The 19,196-nt window shown below is 49.0% G+C and overlaps 1 protein-coding gene across 1 annotated transcript in view; it reads right to left on the reverse strand.

Moving 5' to 3' along the window:
- The window catches only part of cnksr2a (connector enhancer of kinase suppressor of Ras 2a), a 38,755-nt gene that overhangs the window by 8,974 nt on the left and 10,585 nt on the right, over nucleotides 1–19,196 (reverse strand). The window contains exons 3-14 of the mRNA XM_086150801.1: nucleotides 17,621–17,823; nucleotides 11,941–12,028; nucleotides 11,501–11,542; nucleotides 9,498–9,617; nucleotides 9,190–9,249; nucleotides 8,943–9,011; nucleotides 6,954–7,100; nucleotides 5,920–6,032; nucleotides 5,692–5,855; nucleotides 5,331–5,420; nucleotides 3,460–3,674; nucleotides 1,914–1,965 (exon numbers count right to left, since the gene is read on the reverse strand). Of these exons, the coding sequence (XP_086006927.1) occupies nucleotides 1,914–1,965; nucleotides 3,460–3,674; nucleotides 5,331–5,420; nucleotides 5,692–5,855; nucleotides 5,920–6,032; nucleotides 6,954–7,100; nucleotides 8,943–9,011; nucleotides 9,190–9,249; nucleotides 9,498–9,617; nucleotides 11,501–11,542; nucleotides 11,941–12,028; nucleotides 17,621–17,823 (1,363 nt within the window). The remainder of the gene's footprint in view (nucleotides 1–1,913; nucleotides 1,966–3,459; nucleotides 3,675–5,330; nucleotides 5,421–5,691; nucleotides 5,856–5,919; nucleotides 6,033–6,953; nucleotides 7,101–8,942; nucleotides 9,012–9,189; nucleotides 9,250–9,497; nucleotides 9,618–11,500; nucleotides 11,543–11,940; nucleotides 12,029–17,620; nucleotides 17,824–19,196) is intronic.

Consider the following 19,196-nt stretch of genomic DNA (forward strand, 5'->3'; position numbering starts at 1 on the left):
AGAAGGGCCACGGTCACGGAGGCCAGGGAGGTGCGGCGAGTCACGAGGAAAGCTTTTTTAGCGCTTGTTATTGTCCTCACTGCCCTGGTGGTGTGATGGAATCATGAACAACCCAGTTTCTGCCATTAATTACAAACATGGGCTGGTCGCTGGGTCTCCTTTGCCAATAAAACACACATTTATAAAGCAAATATCTGAGATATCTGTATCCCAACTTCTCAATATAGATGTTTTTAGCCTTAGATAGGGTTGGGCAGGTACATGGCTAGGTAGGTAGGGAGGTACTTTATCCATTCCCAAGGGCAAAATCACAGTTCCAGCATATCTTGGGGAGGAGAAGAAGGCATGCAATAAAAACTAATAAAAGTAATTTTAAAATACAGCACGTTGCAATAACTACTTTAAAAATATTAGCCGAGATAGTAGTGAAGTACATCACAGTGCAATGAATACAGGTAAAATCCTAAGAGTCCCTCATAAAAACAAAAGGATATAACCTGCCGACCTAACCTGTGGTGACCGGGTGTGGGTGGGTGAGTTATAGCTCACTGATAATTGCAGTTTGGAGACCGAACTGTGCTTCGTTAAATAAAACAAGCTGTCACGATGTTTTAAAGGGAGGTGACGGGTTGAGAGGTCCGATGTGAGCGAATGTGCATAACGAGGCTGAGTATCTCACACCCGAAGGCCAACCGAGGCCTTCAAGGAGAATAAGATGGAGAATAAAATGGAGTATCATCCCCGTCAAACTCCCACTGATCTGCACACTTGAGGGAAACGATTTCCTGTTCTAATATTTGCCTGCCGGCACTAGAATGAATGTGGAAAGGAAATCATTTGACGGCAGGTAGCCGCAGGCCTCTGGGGGAGCTCGGAGAACATCCCCGTCATCCTTCATAAGCACAGATCCCCGCTGGACGTCCTCCCGGGATGATTACTAAATTATCATCGGACGGTACAGAACGTGTCCACGAGCCCAAATGCAGTTCAACTTAGACTACAAAAAGTAGAAGTTCCTAAACTGACTAATTTAGTGTGGTCCTTGAGCAGCAGCTGCTGGAGGACTTCAAGCTGGGCTTTATTTGGATGTTTATTAGAAGTTTAATGGTGCTGAAGAGACCAGCACCACTTACAGTTAGATCTTTACTACCAGGGAAACATCAGGCTTCCTCCAGCGATGGACAATAAAACTACAGTGCTGTGTTACCGCGCTGTGACTCTTGAGACGGGCTGCGGCTTGCTTGTGCTTGCTTGTCCTCTCCAAGAAGAGAGGAACCAAGATGACCATGTGACCTTTGACCTATGTACAAGGCTGTGGTGAGATCCGTCCCAAGACTGGTCAACACAAACACCTGCAGATCAAACATCTTCTGCAAAATAAATTCAAATCACACCTATTTTCACACCCCTTTGCCAATTCTAGAACCATCTGTCTCACCATCAGCTAGTGGTATGTAACTTCACAAGCATACAACAGCCTGGACAGCAGCCTGGAGTCACGCGTTATAGGATTCCATGGATGGTGGACGGCGGACGTTCACACGGAGGACCGAACCCGACCGTCTTGGTAAGAAGAGAGCGTAAACTTCGGGGAGTTTTGAGGCCACGGTAACCCAGCAGTGGCCTAGTTTGTCAGCAGATAGTGAAGAATAGACCGGAGGACTCCCTGGAGAACCACATGGAAACGTGACGTAGCAGGTGCCCATTTTTGCCTTCTGGGCGCCACTTAGCATCAGTCGGCTCTTGGTTTCTGATCCACATCCCGGGAGGGTTATCGTAAATCAAACGCTCTTTAAAGCGTGCCAAACAAATATTTGTCTAAATCATCGCAGCAGCTGCTCCCGCACGCCTCGGAGAACCGGCGGCAGCCGGGCATACCGCATTGAAACGGAACAGGTGTCTTTCCCGCTTACCTTTATTCTTCTTGCGATTCTTTGTCTGCAGGGAGGAGGTCTGCTGGTACGTCTGGGGAGAGAGCAGAGGAGGCAGAGCTGGATAAACCGGTGGCAACGTGATTACTGCAGAGTTCTGAGCGACAGAGGACGGCCTGCGAGAAGGCGGCGGAGATTCCAGAAGAGCAGGCAGATGATGAACTCCAGCAAAGGGACATGTTTTCTCACCCTGAGGTGCACAGTTGGGGATGGACTTCTGCAGCTGCCGTATTTCTACACATCGCTGGGGAGGGGAGGACGGGTGGGGCGAAACCTTGGGGGATTCGACAAAATGTTTGGAGGATAGACCTGGGATGGCGGACCCTCACCAGTGCACTTGAGACGTGACCTCCTGCCGCAGGTCAAATGGGATAACAGGCTGGCTATGATGTCACCGTACTACACATGTCGGGGCCTGGAGCTCGGCCAATCACTGCTCCCCGCTCAGCAAGACCGATGACTTGGGCCCGCCCACACCCACCGGCACGCCATCTGCCCCTCGCGGCAGACGTGCACTCAGCGAACACAGGGGTGGGCATGCATTCTTTCTACGCACACACACACACCGGTACCTGCTCTGGCGGAGGCGTGCACATCCAGGCTAAAGAGAAACGTCAGGCTACGTCGTCCACACCCAGATGGGGGCATGGAAGTGACAAGGGGAAATAACACGTCAGCACCGGCTCAGGTTGCATTCTGCCGCAGAATCAGCATCGCCGCCCCGTCCTTCTTTGGTTCTTCGCTCCCGTCGACCAACGGCTCACAATCCGTTTCATTCAAATTGAACGAACGCACGCCGGAGCCGACCTTTGGCCAAAGGCGGCATCCGAGGGTTCGTGTTCCCTTTAACGTATTTCCCTTACGTGAACGCTTCCTCTTCCTCTTTCTCTGGTTGATCCCAGAACACTAATATGGAAGATTTTCTCCAGACTCACTTTACATTCTCGACAAGGGACGCCAAATACATCCCAAACCTGGGAACAAGGACGTAGAGCTGCCTGCCTCCCAGGCCAGTGGTATGCTAACTCAAGGTGAAGAGCATCTATTGGCTTCCCTTTGCAGGAGCACACAGAGGTCCATTAAACAAAGCCAGACGGGTAATTAAATGTTCAGAACTTCGATCAAGTCAAATGGCCGGATGGAACTACTTTGAGCTGGTTTGTATGTCTGCAAGAAATGAACAGATGGATGGAGAGTAGGGACTTGACAACCATACTGAACTACTGATGAGAGGGAAATGCACACCTGTGCAACCATCTCCACGATACAGTAGACAGACATCCAGCTCCTGGAGGTGCTCACATGAACATCTTCCTGCTGATAAAAACTACCCTCCAAGCCGACCTCCACCACAGCCTAGCTCATCCCAAACTCCTTCACCGCAAATGTGGAGAAATGAATGGCTGAGGAGGCTCACAGCTGGGAGGTCCGGGTTCGGATTCCACGGACCCGCCGACGTGCGAATGAGAGCGTGCATGGTTAGGATGGCGACATGACATGTGAACAGAGAGGTGGTGGAAGTATTTACATGGTAAACGGAGGCGGGGTCTCTAGTTGGAGACTCTCTCTGATTGGTCTGGAGGACGTAGTGGGAGGGGCTCTGGCTGTGATGGCTCCTCCTCTTGGCCCTCTTGGCCGTGTCGTTGGCCCTCTTGCCGGGCCGAGCGGTGTGGGAGGAGTAATCCTCCGAGCCCGTCCTCTCGTCTCTGCCCGCCACGCCCACATACCGCATCAGCGACGCCTCTGCCAAACAAACCAATCAGAGCACGGCGTGCACGGATGAGCCAATGCAAATATGGTATTTGCTATTTACTGCAAAAGGTATCATTATTGTCAGTCGAGAGGAAGCTGTGGAGGACCGCTTTTGTTTCTTCTGGCTGTTACCCGGATCTTTGTGTGCTTCACAAGACACTTGTTTCGCCTGCCATCCGTAAATGTCTGGGGAACGTAAATAAATAATGCGGGAAACATTAGATCCGGCGGAAAAGAGGTGTTGTTGAGCTTCGGCCGCTTGTCTTTTCCTTCTCGGAGACAAACCGAACCTGACGCCTATGAGGGCAAAGCCCGGAGAAGGTTCTCCAGCGACCAGGTCAGGGGTCTGCATCTCCGAGCAGCAGGCTGTTTCTATGTGCAGGTAATTAGGAGGCATCCGTTTTATGTTGCCATGGTGACACATTCGGTCTATAATTTCCAAAGTCAGCTTTATTTATTTATTTCTATTCAATTCATGCATATATTTATGTATCGGTGTGTTTATCCATCTATTTATTTATGTTGATTTATTATTGTGTATTCATTTCATTTGAAATTAGCATGCACATTTTTTTTACATAATATATCCATATATTTATTTGAAATGCATTCAAAGTAGCTACATTACTATTTAATCATTTATGCATTTTTCTATCTATTCATTAACTTTTAGTGTTCACTTGTGAAATCAATCAATTCATTTGTATTCAATGTGCTCAAATATTTATTAATTGTAATGTATTTATCTAAAAGGCCCATAATGTGAACTAACGCCCAAATAAGGAGAAGGGCGTGGTTGATGTTAGAGGGGCGTGACTGCAGAGCCGCACTTGACCGGGTTCATCCACCATGGTTAATGTTCTCAAAGATCACCAAGAACATTAAAGATGGTGGTTATAAACCCTTAACTAACCTTGACCATCACGGTTGTTATCTTTGTTAAGTCCTTCAAACTAGCGGCAAACAATTTTCTTTTTCATCTCCTTGTCATCCACAAACACCTTTCGAAAACACACACTGCCAGGTTCTTGGATTTTTTTTGAGTTCAGGTCACGTGAGAAGACAGCGGGTGTGTGCGTAATTACTTAATTAGTTCAGGAAAACACACACACACACACACACACACACACTCTCCACCAACTTCCTTCACCGGGCGGTCGGGAAGGAGCCATGGGATTTTAACCACCTCGCCGCTCGCCTCCCAACCTGTCCTCTCTTGGTTGCTAGGCAGCGGCCAGTAGGAAAGTGAGACATCAGCGAAGGCTGCTGTCAGTGTCGCCATGGCAACTGCGTGAGTGATTCAGGTGGAGGTCATGGAGAATAGACTCTTTCCGTTGTGTTTCTGCCTCCTTCTCTCCCTCCTCCCATTCCTCTTCCTCTTTGTATCACTTTTATTCTTCTTCCCTTCACGGCCGCTGTTCTCTCCCACCTCGTCCTCCCGCCGCCACTTCCTCTCATCCGTCCTCCGTCGCCAATCACAGAGGGAATTAGAGCGTTGATTTCAACACACTGATCTCCCCATAATACAGGCCGACGGGGACATTGAACGCAATCACACAGCCTCTCGGAGAGGTGGGTGGACACACACACACACACACACACACACACACACACACACACACACACACACACACACAGGTGCCTCACCTCTGCGACTCTCCCTGTTAAGCTTCGCTGGATCTTCATAGTCGCCCACCCAGTTGCACTCCACAGGCATGGAGATGGGTCTGAGCCTGCCTGCAAGTACACACACACACACACACACACGCACACACACACGCACACACACTTTGATGTGATGATGGATAATATAAACTCTCTTTTCGTCTCATCTCATGGCAGCAGAGCCTTCAATCCCATCAGTCTTTCATGAACAGTCCTGGCTGTGATGGGGTTCGGCGGCTCTTCATTAGTTTTACATTCAGAAGTGCCTGAACACACACACACACACACACATGCATGCATACACATGCATGTACGCACACACCCCTCTCTTCTCCTCGCCTACCATAGGTGGGTGTGGTGCAGTACACCGGCTCCTCCTCCTCTCTCCGGTGAGACTCCTGGTCCAGGAAGGAGTTGGGGGAGTCGGAGCGTTTGGCCATGCCCACGCCCACGCCGCCGCCGCCGCCGTGGCCCCGAGACGCCTCGTCCCCAGACCCCGGTTCGTCTCTGCGGCAGAGCGAAATGTCAGCGGGGGGTAACGCTGGCGCCCGACCCCGCGGCGGGTTCGTACCGGGGGGCGTAGGGCTCTGCGGGTGGGGGGGGGATGTACAGGTCCTGCAGAGCGGACGTCTTGGTCGGCGTGCTGGACGGGGTGGCGGAGCTGCTGCCGGGGCTCCTGGTCGGCTGCAGGGGGCCACAAAAGAAAGTCGGGGAAATACAAAAGTAGACCGAGGCATTAACCGGCCGCCGCCGAGGACAAATCCAGGTCCATCCCATGATACAAAGAAATTGTTGGGTAATCAGCACATCTGAGCCTGACCCCTGACCCACTTTCAAAACCGACCCACCGACCAATCAATGGCTTCCAATGCTTTGCGGATTGTTTTACCAACTTGGAATGATCCAACATTCCTACGTTCAAATCTACAGATCGTTTTTTTTAAAAGTAACTTCTGAAGATGCCTCCTTCAGGCTGTTTCCATCACCTTCCTCCGTCTAACCCTCTTCTCTCCCACCTGCTAGCCTCCTGTCCTCCCCTCCATCCATGAAGCTCCTCCCTGGTCTTCCTCCAGACCTCCAGACCTCCAGACCTCTAGTCTGGCAGCTCCGATCTCAGCATCCTTCTACCCAGATCATCTTTATCCCTCCTCATATCCAAATAAGTGACTTTATCTCCAGATCATGTGCTGTCCCTCTGACACATATGTGTATTAAACTGCATACTTGCGTGTGTGTGTGTGTGTGTGTGTGTTTGTGTGTGTAAATCTCCACAAACAAGCCCCTTTCTGTCCCAGCCTTCTATCTTCATGAACAATGAGAAGACTTGGGACCAGGGGGGACCATGTGTGTGTGTCCTCCTGTTAGCTCACAAAATCTGCACTTAATTAAAGATGCAACATCTCCTGACCTGCAGGATCACCGTGGCAACGGCCAGGAGCGCACCGTCCTCCTCCCACGTCCCTTCTCATTCAGTACATCTCAGATGGAAGCCCTGCTGAGAACCTGACCTCATCACACACCTTGGCTTTGTGTGTGTGTGTGTGTGTGTGTGTGTGTGTGCGCATTGATGCGCATTGATCCGGGCCAGAGCTTCAATGGTCCCACCTGCAGAGCCAGGGGCTTCCAGCGCATGTTCTTGAGCAGCGCGGGCGCCGAGCTGAGCGTGCTCTGCGGACGCTTCTTCAGGGTGAGGGACACCACGCCTTTGTCGGCCCTCAGAGAGCCCACCAGGTTACGCAGCTGCCAGCCCACCTGTGGACGGAGGAGGACATCAGAGATGGACCTCACCCGCCTGAGAGTCGTGCTGCTTCTGCATGGCCGTATCTGAAGTGGCATTTATGCGCAGCCCCGCTGTTGGAGCTCCATCCATGTCGTGACCGCTCATCCAGCCTTCTGCGCGAGGCGAGTGAGAGTGGAGGTGGAGAGACTATCTATAGATCCGGCGTGATGTAACCTGCCCTCGGCGGAGAACGCAGAGGAACCGACTCAAAGATTTGCTTACAAAACGCGGCGTGGCTGGAGCCGCGTGGAACATTGGCGATGGAGAGGAGAAGGTCTGATGGATGCAGGAGGAAGAGGAGAGAAGGTCTGGGAGACCTGCTGCTACTGACAGGCCCGGGAGGACATCATACAGGACTGTCTCAGAAAATGAGATAATTGTGATAAAGTTCTTTATCTTCTGTAATGCAATTAAAAAAACAAAAATGACTTTGTCATGATATTCTAATATTTTGAGATAGGATTTTGGAGTTTTCTTAAGATGTAAGCCATAATCAGCGATATCAAAATAATAAAAGGCTTGCGATATTTCACTTGATTTGTAATGAATCCAGAATGTATGACATTTTAGTTTTTATAATTACATTTCAGAAGATAAAGAATTTTATCATTATATTCTAATTTTCCGAGACAGTCCTGTATATACATACATATATACTGCTCAAAAAAATAAAGGGAACACTTGAACAACACAATGTAGCTCCAAGTCAATCACACTTCTGTGAAATCATAGTGTCCACTCAGGAAGCAACACAGATTCATTTTGACTTGTTTTAAGGACATTACATCAAAGTTGGATCAGCCTGGAGTTTGTTTTTACACTTTAATTTTGAGTGTGATTCCTAACCCAGACCTCCATGGGTTGATACAATTGATTTCCATTGATCATTTTTGTGTGATTTTGTTGTCAGCACATTCAACTGTGTAAAGAGCAAAGTATTTCATAAGAATATTTCATTCATTTAGATCTAGGATGTGTTTTTGAAGTGTTCCCTTTATTTTTTTGAGCAGTGTATATGCTGTGTATACATCTTCAATGAGTGGGATAAACTCACTGTCCATCTCTGATTCTTCTTTGTTCAATCACCTTGCTCCACCTAACGCTCTCCTCTCACACCATCTAACATCCCGTCTTCTTCCCTCCATCCATAAACCTCCTCTCTGGTCGTCCTCCAGACCTCCTCCAAACTCAGAATGCTTCAACCCGGTTCTTCTCCATCCCTCCTCTCCATCTCACGCCTTCCTGATCCCCTCCATCCTCCTCATTCCAAAAGAGGAACCTCTGCATCCCCGTCTCTGCTGCCTCCAGCTCCTGCCTCCTCAGCGTCTCCAAACCAGACATCACGACAGCTCTCTCCTCCACCTTCTCCACCTTGATAGTCCTTTATCTCCAGCCGTTCCATCCTGCTTGCACACATTCCTCCACCTCTTCTCCAGCCTCCCCTCCGGTCTGCTGACCCTCGGTACTTAAACTCCTCCACCTTCTTCAACTCCAACCCCTTCAGCCTCGTGGTTCCTCTCAGTCACACACATGTATTCTGTCTCGCTCCGACTGACCTTCATTCCTCTCCAGGGCAGTCCTCCACCTCTCTAGATGTTGCTCCACCTGCTCCTCCAGATAACAGTGTGAGCTGTGGAAAAGGGTTCTCTAACTCTTCAACCCTGAACCCACTTTGTCATATCTCCAACTCCATAAAGACAGCAGATGGTCCTTCAACCACACCCCGGAGCTCAGATGGTCCATAGCAGGACACGTACATGAAGAAACATCAACAAAACACTCACAGTGACACAAAAGCGCGGCATGAAACCCACCACTGTCTGATGATTGACTTGGATGACTTCATCTCCCGCATGGATCTTCTTACAGCGGTCAGCTGGAGACTGCAAGATGGGAGGAGAGGAGGGGATGAAGAGGCACCGATCCATCCGGACCTTTTCACAACCTTATGGACTCGCTTCGGAGATACATTTAGTCGGAATCGGATTCTTCCCAGAGCGCCGCTGAAGGTGCATTTACACGTCAACTGCATCTGTAACTGTAAAGGCCGAGGTTCGTTACCCCTTCGGTGGTTCCCGTGATCACGTGGAGACCGTCGTAGGTGGACTTGATGTACATCCCCTGCCGGACAGAAGGAAGGAAGGGTCAGACGCGTCCCGTCCCGTTGATTATTGATCAGATCGGCTTCCGACAGCGGGAATGAATCTGCTCTCTGAGCCACTCTGAAGGTACGCAAACACCAGCAGGAGTAGAGAAGATTCACAGATACACACATTCTGACAGAAGCTAAACATGCAGTGTTCATTATCCGAACCCATTGGACATCAGAAAACACACTAAAAAGACGACGGATGGTGCAGATTCCTCACCAGGCCTTCAGAGGGCTTGATGTTGGTGAGGTGGACCAGCTCCAGGTGGGCGGACTGAGAGACCAGCGGGTCCGAGGACAGACACACGATGTGCTCGCACACGTCGGACAGAGTCTTACACTGCGGCGTCAGAAGAACAGGAGAGCCGTGGTGAAAACATCGCACTTTACCGAGGATCCTCCGGTTCAGAAGCGCGTGATCTCCGTCCGCTCCGGCTCGCTCGTGTCTCGTAAACATCTCCTCGTTATTAAACGTGTGAAATAAACGAAAGGGAGAGCATGGAAAGCATTGCTCATATTTCCTCATGTTCTGCTCAATTCTGCTGCTCTCGGATGGACCTTATCGATTCGAGTTGCACCTTTGCATCCAAACATCTGGCCCGGACTGTTCCGGATACCACGCACACGCCACAACCGAAACCCACACAGGTACATAGACCCTCAATCCCGCGGGTGCAGAAGTTGTAACACCAGAACGTGACCACGGATCCACCATCGCAGTCAGTTTGGGTTAGAAATCCCTTTTTTTAAAGGCTAAAAATGAGAGCGCCTACTCGCAGGCAGGTAATGAGATGCTCCGGCGAGTCTCCAGAAAAGCCGAGGAGGGTCTTCATTAGAGGGGAGAGGATTTTAGCCTTATAATCTCAGCGCTTATTATCTCTCAGCTGCTTTTGTTCAGGGTTCACCGGAGCCGATCGCCTCATTCCATCCCCGCCAGTTCTCCGTGTCCTCCTGCGGTGCACCTCACTGATGTCCACCCCTTCCTTTTTAATGATGCTCCTCTTTGGCACATCCTCCCGTCGTACCCGAGGTGTTCCCTTTGCTTTTCAACAAACCAGAACCGTCCGGTCTTCGATTCGCTTTCTAAAACGCTGCGACTCAGGACGGAAATCATCTCGGTATGACATCGCGGCCCTTCTCTTTCTTTTCGCGCCTTCACACGAAGGTACGCGGCGTCTTCTTCAAAGCAGGCCGAACAGCGGGACGCCGTTTATTCCCCCTAAGTCATTTACAGCCGCTACTTTATCGCTGACTCGCCGTCCGGCCGCCCTTGCTCACCCGTGCATTTCTGACCTCCACTGCACTTCTGAATACAAATCACAATGTCATCTGCAAAACATCCACGGCAAACAACGTGGAGCTAATTCAGGCATTCACATTCTTCCAACACAGGAAGGCTCATGTAACGCAGAAATCCATTTTAGAAGATACAGGTGAGACGCCGAGTAAGATTCTAACTTGCGACATCATTAGAAGTCAGATCTCGTGTATCTGTCTTCTCTTCTCTCCTTAAAGAAATTGGCCAATATTCAACATTTCTGCAACGCTTTCTTTTCTCTGGCGTGTTCAAAGATAAGCAGAAAATAAATAGAACTTTCTGCACGGCTACCTGACGATACTCCCGTTCAATCAACACGTCCGGATACATTGATGCATTGTGAGGTGTTACGTCTACAGATGATCTTATTAGCATGAGAATCCAACATTCCTGTGACTCATCAGCCAATGACCTCCCATCAGCCGATGAGCGATTTTGGGGGGACGCCGCGGCGATACCGGGGCCGGAAAAAAGGTTTCCCCCGATGGGATTTCCATCTTTTGAACTTCACGGTTGAGGCGGTTACATCATCTCAGCAATTTATATGACTGGAAAGTGAAAACGTCTGCGACTGCGAAATCCATAAATCAGGTTTTCGAAGCTAAACGGGCTCCAGGTGTGTGGATTTTAAAAAGGGAGTCTGCCGCTACTGTTTATAGCCTCCGTGCAGGCTGGTTTTCTCCTGGCTCTTTCTCCACCCCAGAGGCGCAGCAGCAGTACTCTCTGTAATTGAAAGTAGGCAATATGGCATATGAATATGAGCCCGCTGAGATTTACGACAACGCCCGGGCCCACAGCCTCCACAGCCTCCACAGCCTTTCAGCCTCTCCGTCAAGTGTTGTGTCGATAGATGTGTGTGTGAAGCGAGGATGCTGGGCGTCGGCTGAGGACGAAGCCAAACTCACCACGTGAAGGATTTTATTCTCTGTCTCGAACACCGTACAGTCCTGGGGGAAAAGGGGGGAACACAATGCAGCGTGAGCATGGGAACATCCTGTCTGGCAAAACCTGCAATAACAAGCCTTCACGTCAGCGAACCCTACACCTGCACACGCTAAACCCTCACGGACAAAAGCTAAAAAAAATACAAACACGCCCACGCAAACAGACGCATCGGATTTGTATTTTATTCATGCACACATCAGTCACACGTAAGAGACGGGGAGGACGTAAATAGAAAAGTATCACTGGAGGATGCAAAGAGCGCCGCAGCATCACACCCACACACGGGGTTCTTAGGGGGGATATGACAGCCTACAGCAGCCTTCTGCCTCGCATCCAAGCACAACAAGAGCTATCAGCCTTCCACACACACACACACACACACACAAACAGTTCCACAGACCTGCTGTACAATGGTGGTGAGCTCCAGGCAGAGCTGAATGACATTATTTCTGGTTACTGAGTAGTCTGCCACCGCAGCGAAAGGAGACCTGGAAGGAACAGATAACACGGCGGTCTTATAATGTTTCTGCTGCATTTGATAATGAGCTGCGGAGACGTTACGGGGCTGAGAGGACGCTCGGCACGTCGCAGACATTACCCCGCGCATGCACGCTCGCATCGCCGCTTTCATTCACTTTGGTGGATTTATTAAAGTTTCAGGGGCCGGGGTGCACATCGGCCGCGGAGGCGGGGTTTACGGGGATCGGAAAAACCGTCGGCGGGTCAGGATTGTTAAGGCTACTGGGTGGCAGCGCACGTGAAGGGGTCCGACAGATGGACTCCTCCTCAACCGTCTGTCAAAAAGACACGTACGCGTGGCGGGCCGGATGATTCGGTCGGTAAATGGGCCATTGTGTTCCGCAGCGCCGAGTGCACCAATTTGCACTTCACAGAACCTGCAGTGGCAATCACAGCTTTGGAAAAAAAGCAAAGCTGAGCGCCTCTGTGGGTCCAGGCGTTCTGGTCGCCTCCTGTGTTCTGCTATCACACTGTAGCATCGCTTCGAGCAGGGCTCTCACACTCGCGGGGGCCTCGGGACAATATTTTGTGGCCCCCCTGCCTTTGAATCAAATCTTTGTATCGGTGCGGCCCGCGTGTTTTTTCTCACATGCATCGGGGGGTTTTATACAGTGGGTTTCAAAAAAAAGAACGGGCAAGGAAAAAATGAAAAAGTCACTTTGCAATTGAATTTTTGCTTCACAATTTGAAAACAAAATGACTTTTTTGATTAAGTGACATTGTTAAAACCATCTTTTCTTTTCTTATTTCTATAAAAAAACACCAAAACAATAGCAAAACAAAACGGGCAAAATTAAAAAGATTGATTTAATAACCAGAATAGCCTTGTAATCATTATACTTCCTCTTATACATGCTAACAATCAATAATTCCAATAATTTCTAGTGGCCAATTTTCCAACAGTGACAAGATTTTTTCTTTTAACTCAAACATATTTCTAGGGTGCAATTTCATCAATTCTTTTTTTAATATTCATTTTTAATATTAATTTGCCATGTAGGAACGGTTCATTACATGTAAAGATTTTTATAATTTTCCTGTTTACCTCCTTTACACTAAAACAAAAGAAAAATTTGGATTCAGTGTTACTTTTAGGTACTGATTTTACTGGTCAAACAAATCTGTCCTGCAGCGTAATTATATTCATCTCGCGAAGCCATACCAAATGACTATCAGGGCTGGCCCGCAGATATTCTAGCCTACAGCAAATGTACCGCAAATACAACAAATCCCAGAATTCTCTGCTGGTGTTTCAGCGTGAAAATCACGACAGAACCCAGAAACTCTCTCTCTTCTGTTAACGGTCGTCATAGCGACCTTATGCTAATACCGGCGCCCTGCTACCCCTCGGAAAAAAATATGAAAAGAAAGATCAGAGTAGATCAGTTTGTAGCAAACTGAGCTATTGTTAACGTTTTCTTTATGCACTTTTTCTTGCTACACCAAGACATGAGCTTGAATGGTTCCACGTTCATTAAAGGTTAATTGGTTTACTGTTGTTATTTTATTTTAACATTGATTATTAGCCTGTGGGAAAAGGTCACTGTTGAAATTTAATTTAGAAGGCCACAAATAAAGAGGCATACGATTTATCATTTAAGAAATGAATGCCATCGATGTTTTTTTTTTTATTTGAATTCCAATTTTGCATGTATGCAATATTAAGTTATTATATCATTGAGCTTTGCTTGATCCATATTCGGTTTTTAGGCGAACCTTGTTTGGGTCCTTCTGAAAAGGTTCATTGTTATATCTGGAGGAAGACTTAGTTATCGGACAAATATCGGACAAATAACAACATTGGCCTGCGACTTTGTCCCAGTTTTGAATTTTGGCCCACTATCTATTTGAGTTTGACACCTCTACCGTAGTACCGTAGTACTCCATCTTTAACTAAGTTGCCTCGGATGTGACAAATGTCTTTTTGATGCGAGCGCCGCAGGCGGATAAGGACGTCAAACCGATGCAAACAGTGCTTCTTTTTTAAGCCCATGCACTAACATGCGTTATTACATGGACTCATTTTTCACAGACCCAGATTAAAATCCGGCCACAGCCTCTGGTGTATCGTTGGTGTGTGATTTGGGTCACCACCGTTGAGGCTGTGTGCTATATATACGCAGGACCTGAGGCTATACAGACTGTTTGATAACCGTCGTACTCCGACGCTCTGACAGCGCGCCTCCCGAACAAGGCTCTACTGTGACGTTTGGGTCCAAATCTAAATTGTTGTGATGACCGCCGCGACTGTCACATGTTTTTTTTTTCCCCAGAGGGCTGCGTTTGCCTGCATGGCGTCGAGGTGTGGATTATCGATTCCCCGTGACGAGCGCTGCTCTGTTTTAAAGTTGGCGGGCATTTCGGGGGATTTGAATTACGACGATCCACTGGCTCCTGCTCGCCGTTATGAAACTTATATTTGTATCCCGCTGTAGTTTTCTTTGAGAGCAAATCCATGACACCCACAGGTAAGCTGACACCGCGTGGGTCATTCCAAGGCATGGACGTTTGGTTTGATGGATGCAAATGAGGTCAAAAGGCTTCTCAGATCTGGATGTAGATCAGTACATAAAGCAGCAGTCTTTGATAACCCACTGTAATTTAGCGAGTCGCTGTCCTCCATGACCAAAACAATTGGGACCGAACTAAATTAAAGCCTAATTATGTCACAGAATATCCATGAAGCCAGCATCGCCCGCTGAAAGGCCGGGTCAGTGGATGGATTCAGAAGAAATGCAGCGCGTGTAATTCCAAATAACATGTTGCCTGACAAAGTTGCTGTTTGAAGGGGCACTTGTTCAAAAGAATCCATTTGTTAAGACCTTTTTACACAAACTTATAAACACAACGCCCCATCAGGGCAGCGTTGTGTCTCCCTCCAGGGGCCCGGGAGCTCAAATGTTCTTCCTTGGATCTGCTTCCTAGGCGCTGCTCCAAGTGCCCCCATCCCTTCTGGGACCACTTTTGCCTTCACCCCCAACTTCTTCTCCAACTCTTCCTCGAGGCTCTGGTGCTTCTCCAGCTTCTCTATTTCTTTCTTTTCCGATGTCTCTACCACTTGGGTCCGATACCTCCACCACCACGACTGCCCTCTGCTGCTTGTGTACCATCTTTACGTTCGGTTGGTCTGCCATCAGCAGTTTGTCCGCCTGGAACCTACTTCACCCTTGATCCCGAGACCTGGTTATGGCGCTCCAACATCTCCCTGGTCGGAGCTGGACTGTCTCGGATGCGTCTTTTCTCCCCCGGCACTGGGGTCTTGTCCCGTGTGGGCGACCCTGACCATCATCCATCGTGTGTCCCAGGCTTGTTCTTGTGCAGCCATGATCAGATCCTCTGCGCTACAATTCAGTCCAGCCTTCGCAGCCTCCGGTATGTTTTTTCATGTCTTCATCGACTCCTTCAAGCTGTCGGGGGAGGGTGGGGGGCATGCCGGCAGCTTGGCAGAGGATTTGAGAGGCATGTCTGCAGTCGGAGGCCATCACTCAGCAGGTCATCACTGGTCATCCTCCCAATGTACTCCCGGAGGCTTGCTGTTTCCTCCTGGACAGAGGCTCCGAAGCTCACTGGTCCCCGGCTTCCCATTTCCCATCGAGTGTATGGCCTCTGGACACTAGACTCAAGGCGACGCCCTCTGTTCATGATCGGGAGTTTCCTTGTCTTGATATCAGTGGCTTCCATTCCTTCCATTGGCCAGGTTATGAGACTGTAGATTTGCTCCTAACAACTGCGAGAAGGTAAGAAGGTAAGGTGTGCTATGCAGAGAAGGTCAAAGCGATGGTACATGGAGCAGTTAGCTTGCTCTCCGCTGACAGAAAGGACAGCACATTGCCCTGCACAGGAAGGTTTTCACTGGTGTTCTGCTGCACTGTTCCTTCATCCCCTTGTGGCACATTCATCTGCAAACAATAAAGAAGTGCCTTCTTCCTTATGCTTTGTGCTTTGCTTGTCCGATTTATCGGAGGACACTTATATGCAGAAACAGGAGACCTCTTACATTTCCACAGCTTGTAATTCTCCCTCCGAGCTCGGGTTTCACCGTCAACTCTTGTTGTTCACTTGCTGATTTGTAGTTTGAAGGGAACAATGCGACATGTGACAAGCAGATATGAAATATTTGCATCTTGCAAAGCCGGAGAACCCGCTTGCTTGGAAGCATACAGGTCCATACTGTATGTCTCTGCAGAAAAGCAGGTGCCTTTTCTGCGCCATACTTCCATTGTAAATGTGACTTTGTTGTTTACAGTGAGTGGGCAACCCGGTGTTCCCTGGCAAGAATCTCAGTCATTTAAATGCAGGTGTGTGTGTGTCCTCAGGATCTGTGTGTGTGTGTGTGTGTGTGAGAGAGAGAGAGAGATACAGCATGGAGGTCTTTTGCCTCTGTAGCCTGAGGATACAAGTGGGTATTTCAAGAGCTGATGTCGAGGACCTTTAGTTCTACGTGTCACTTATTTGATTGGTGTAAAGGCTACTCAGTGGAGTCATCGTTACATGGAGTGACAGAAGGGGGGAGGAGGTGAAGGGTGACACCCCAAAACATGGACTTGTCTGTTTTTGGAACTGGTCTATCAAATAAATGAACTGCAGCTTGGCAAACCATCTGGGATCAGGAAAAGGCGGAAAGTTACTGATGCACCGTTTATCCTGCTATTAATCAGATAAAGGTGTGTCCACAAGCACTTTAAAAATGCATGTGATCTTTGCTTGCATCACACACACACACACACACACAAAAGCTCAGGTTTGCAAGATGATCACGACAAAAACGTTACAGTGTGACGAAGGATCACCATGCTAATCCACCAATCACAGCTGCTCAACCTCAGGGTGCCTTCAAGTGTAAACATTTCGGTCTCACGGAGGCTGACGTCCATATTTTGGAGGACACGCAGAGATCCCGGCTGCGAAAATGATCCGTCCATCACCCCATTTACAAAAGTGAACCTAAAACCAGCCGCCTGGGCGCAGAATCGATGTTTTGAAGTGTCAGAGTTCTTGATCGGAGGCATATAATGGCTTCTGCTCATGTTAAAAAGAATCACCGCCAGCCTCGGAGATTGTTTTTAGACAAGAATTGTCATTTAGTTTGCAACGTCACAACTTAATAGACCAGGAGATGACACTGACTGGTTAAATTTTGGTCACGACTAGTTAGCTCAGACTCAAGCGACCACGGCCCTGTGGGCCTCGCACTGCTTTGGTCTGGTCGGGACTTCCCAAATTATTCATCATTCAGCTCTTTCAAACTGATTTTGTACACTTCCATGTCCGAGGGACGGTCTAGAAGGGCGATGGTTTGATTCAATCAGCAATCGGTGATCTTCTGCAGAGGTACAAGTCTTGTTCTTGAAAGTAACATTCAGACGGTTTCATTGCAACCGTCAGAATGTGACTTCGGAGCGTCAGGAGAGGGATGTGAGCGGCCATGAAGTCGGATACGGTGTGTAGATGCAGGAGGATGTATACTGTGTCTGAATTTGTCACGAGTTCACGATGGCGTGCATGACTTTTGACTCATCTGAGAAGCACCTGGCGGTCTGGACGCAGTCCCCTGGATTTACCTGTCCAGCCAGGCGAGCAGGCTCTTGGCGGCCGTGATGAGGTCGACCACAGACGTCAGCAGGTCATTCGGCAGCCGTCGCGAGGTCCTGCTCTCCGATTGGCTGCTGCGGCGACGGCCGGAAATGAAGTTCTGCAGGTTCTTGGCCGAAGCGCCGAGTTTGTGAGCCAGCGTCCTCACGCTCTCTGTCTCCAGGCCTGAGTTCTACACACACACACACACACACGTGAACATGGACCATCTGGTGAACCACGGTGAATGCTAATCAGGCTTTCGGGATTTGAACCTGGTTCTGAGAGCATCAGGTGTGCGCTAGCGATTCTTTCGACATGAGAGAGAGAGAAGGTGGAGCGTCTGACGGGATCGGCAGATATTATCATTTGATCCAGTACATAGAAGCAGCAGCTCTGCATTCACTGTGATGCTTTGGGATACAAAGCACAGACTCCCTGTGAAATACAGAAACAATGGATCCACAGCACAAGGCGGTTCTCAGCGTTCCTCAACTAGGCGGCGGTTTATATTTCAGGCTCTCAGCGAACGTACATAATCCCACCCAAGGAGAATGAGAAACGTTCTGGGCTGCAGTGAACAGTGGCTAACAGCTACCTCTGAACGAGACGTCTCAAAGAGAGGACGGGGACAAGAGGACGTGAACTTCATAAATGTCCAACATAGACGAGTGGACGTGCTGAGTAGGACGGTTTGAATTCAGAGGTTAGAGAATTTGCAAAAGCGCAATATGCCGACGCATGGGATGAACATTCACTCGACATGACCTGTGGGATCTACAGGGGACTTGGATCAGCTGAATGTGGGACCCATCGCCGCACTGGAGCTGATGTTCATTTGGCTGTTGGTGTGGAGCTGGAAAAAAAAAATGGTCTAAGAACGATGCGGCTCGAATTTGTTTCCAGGAAGTAGCCTCCTCCAACTTTTTAGTGCTGCATTCCCACGGGCGGTGAGGGGCCGCGGACATGCACTTTCAGCTCCACTCCCCAAAACAAACCACAGAAGAAGAAGAAGAAATGGAAGACGACGCAGACACCACGGACTCCTCCTTTCCATTTTGTCTCAAGAAAACATCTGACCAGAGAACGGCATAGCTTTTAAAAATAGCGCCACGCAGTCCGCAGGAATTATCTGGAAATGGGCGTGGCTTATGAGTTCCGCAAATCAGCAGACACCTACGTCACGTCTCAATTTTGGACCAGAATTTCCTTTGGGATCTGATCCTATGAGTTCCTCTGGAATCGTAGAAAGACCCTGCCTCGGAGGAGGAGCCAAAATGGTTCTTGGAGCTGAAGGTCCCTGGTTTTTCTGCCGTCTGAATGCACAGCCTGGTTCCTGAGAGGGTTCTAGGAGATGCAGCGAGGAGGGACCCGTCTCCATGACGATCGTCAGTTCCACAACCAGCCCGTTCTTTGGGGTACAGCTGTTGCAGCGCTTCATTGGGGCTTCGTGCAACGACTCCCGATCCAGTTCCATCAGCTCAATCACCAGGACCCACGTGATCTTCACTTCTGCTGAATTCTTCCTTCTTGTTTGCCGTCCGTCACACAAGCAGACACATCCGT

Source organism: Fistularia commersonii, chromosome 8, assembly GCF_037954325.1.
Source record: "Fistularia commersonii isolate RoL2024-O1a breed Wild chromosome 8, RoL_Fcom_v1.0, whole genome shotgun sequence".
Taxonomy (NCBI): Eukaryota; Metazoa; Chordata; class Actinopteri; order Syngnathiformes; family Fistulariidae; genus Fistularia; species Fistularia commersonii.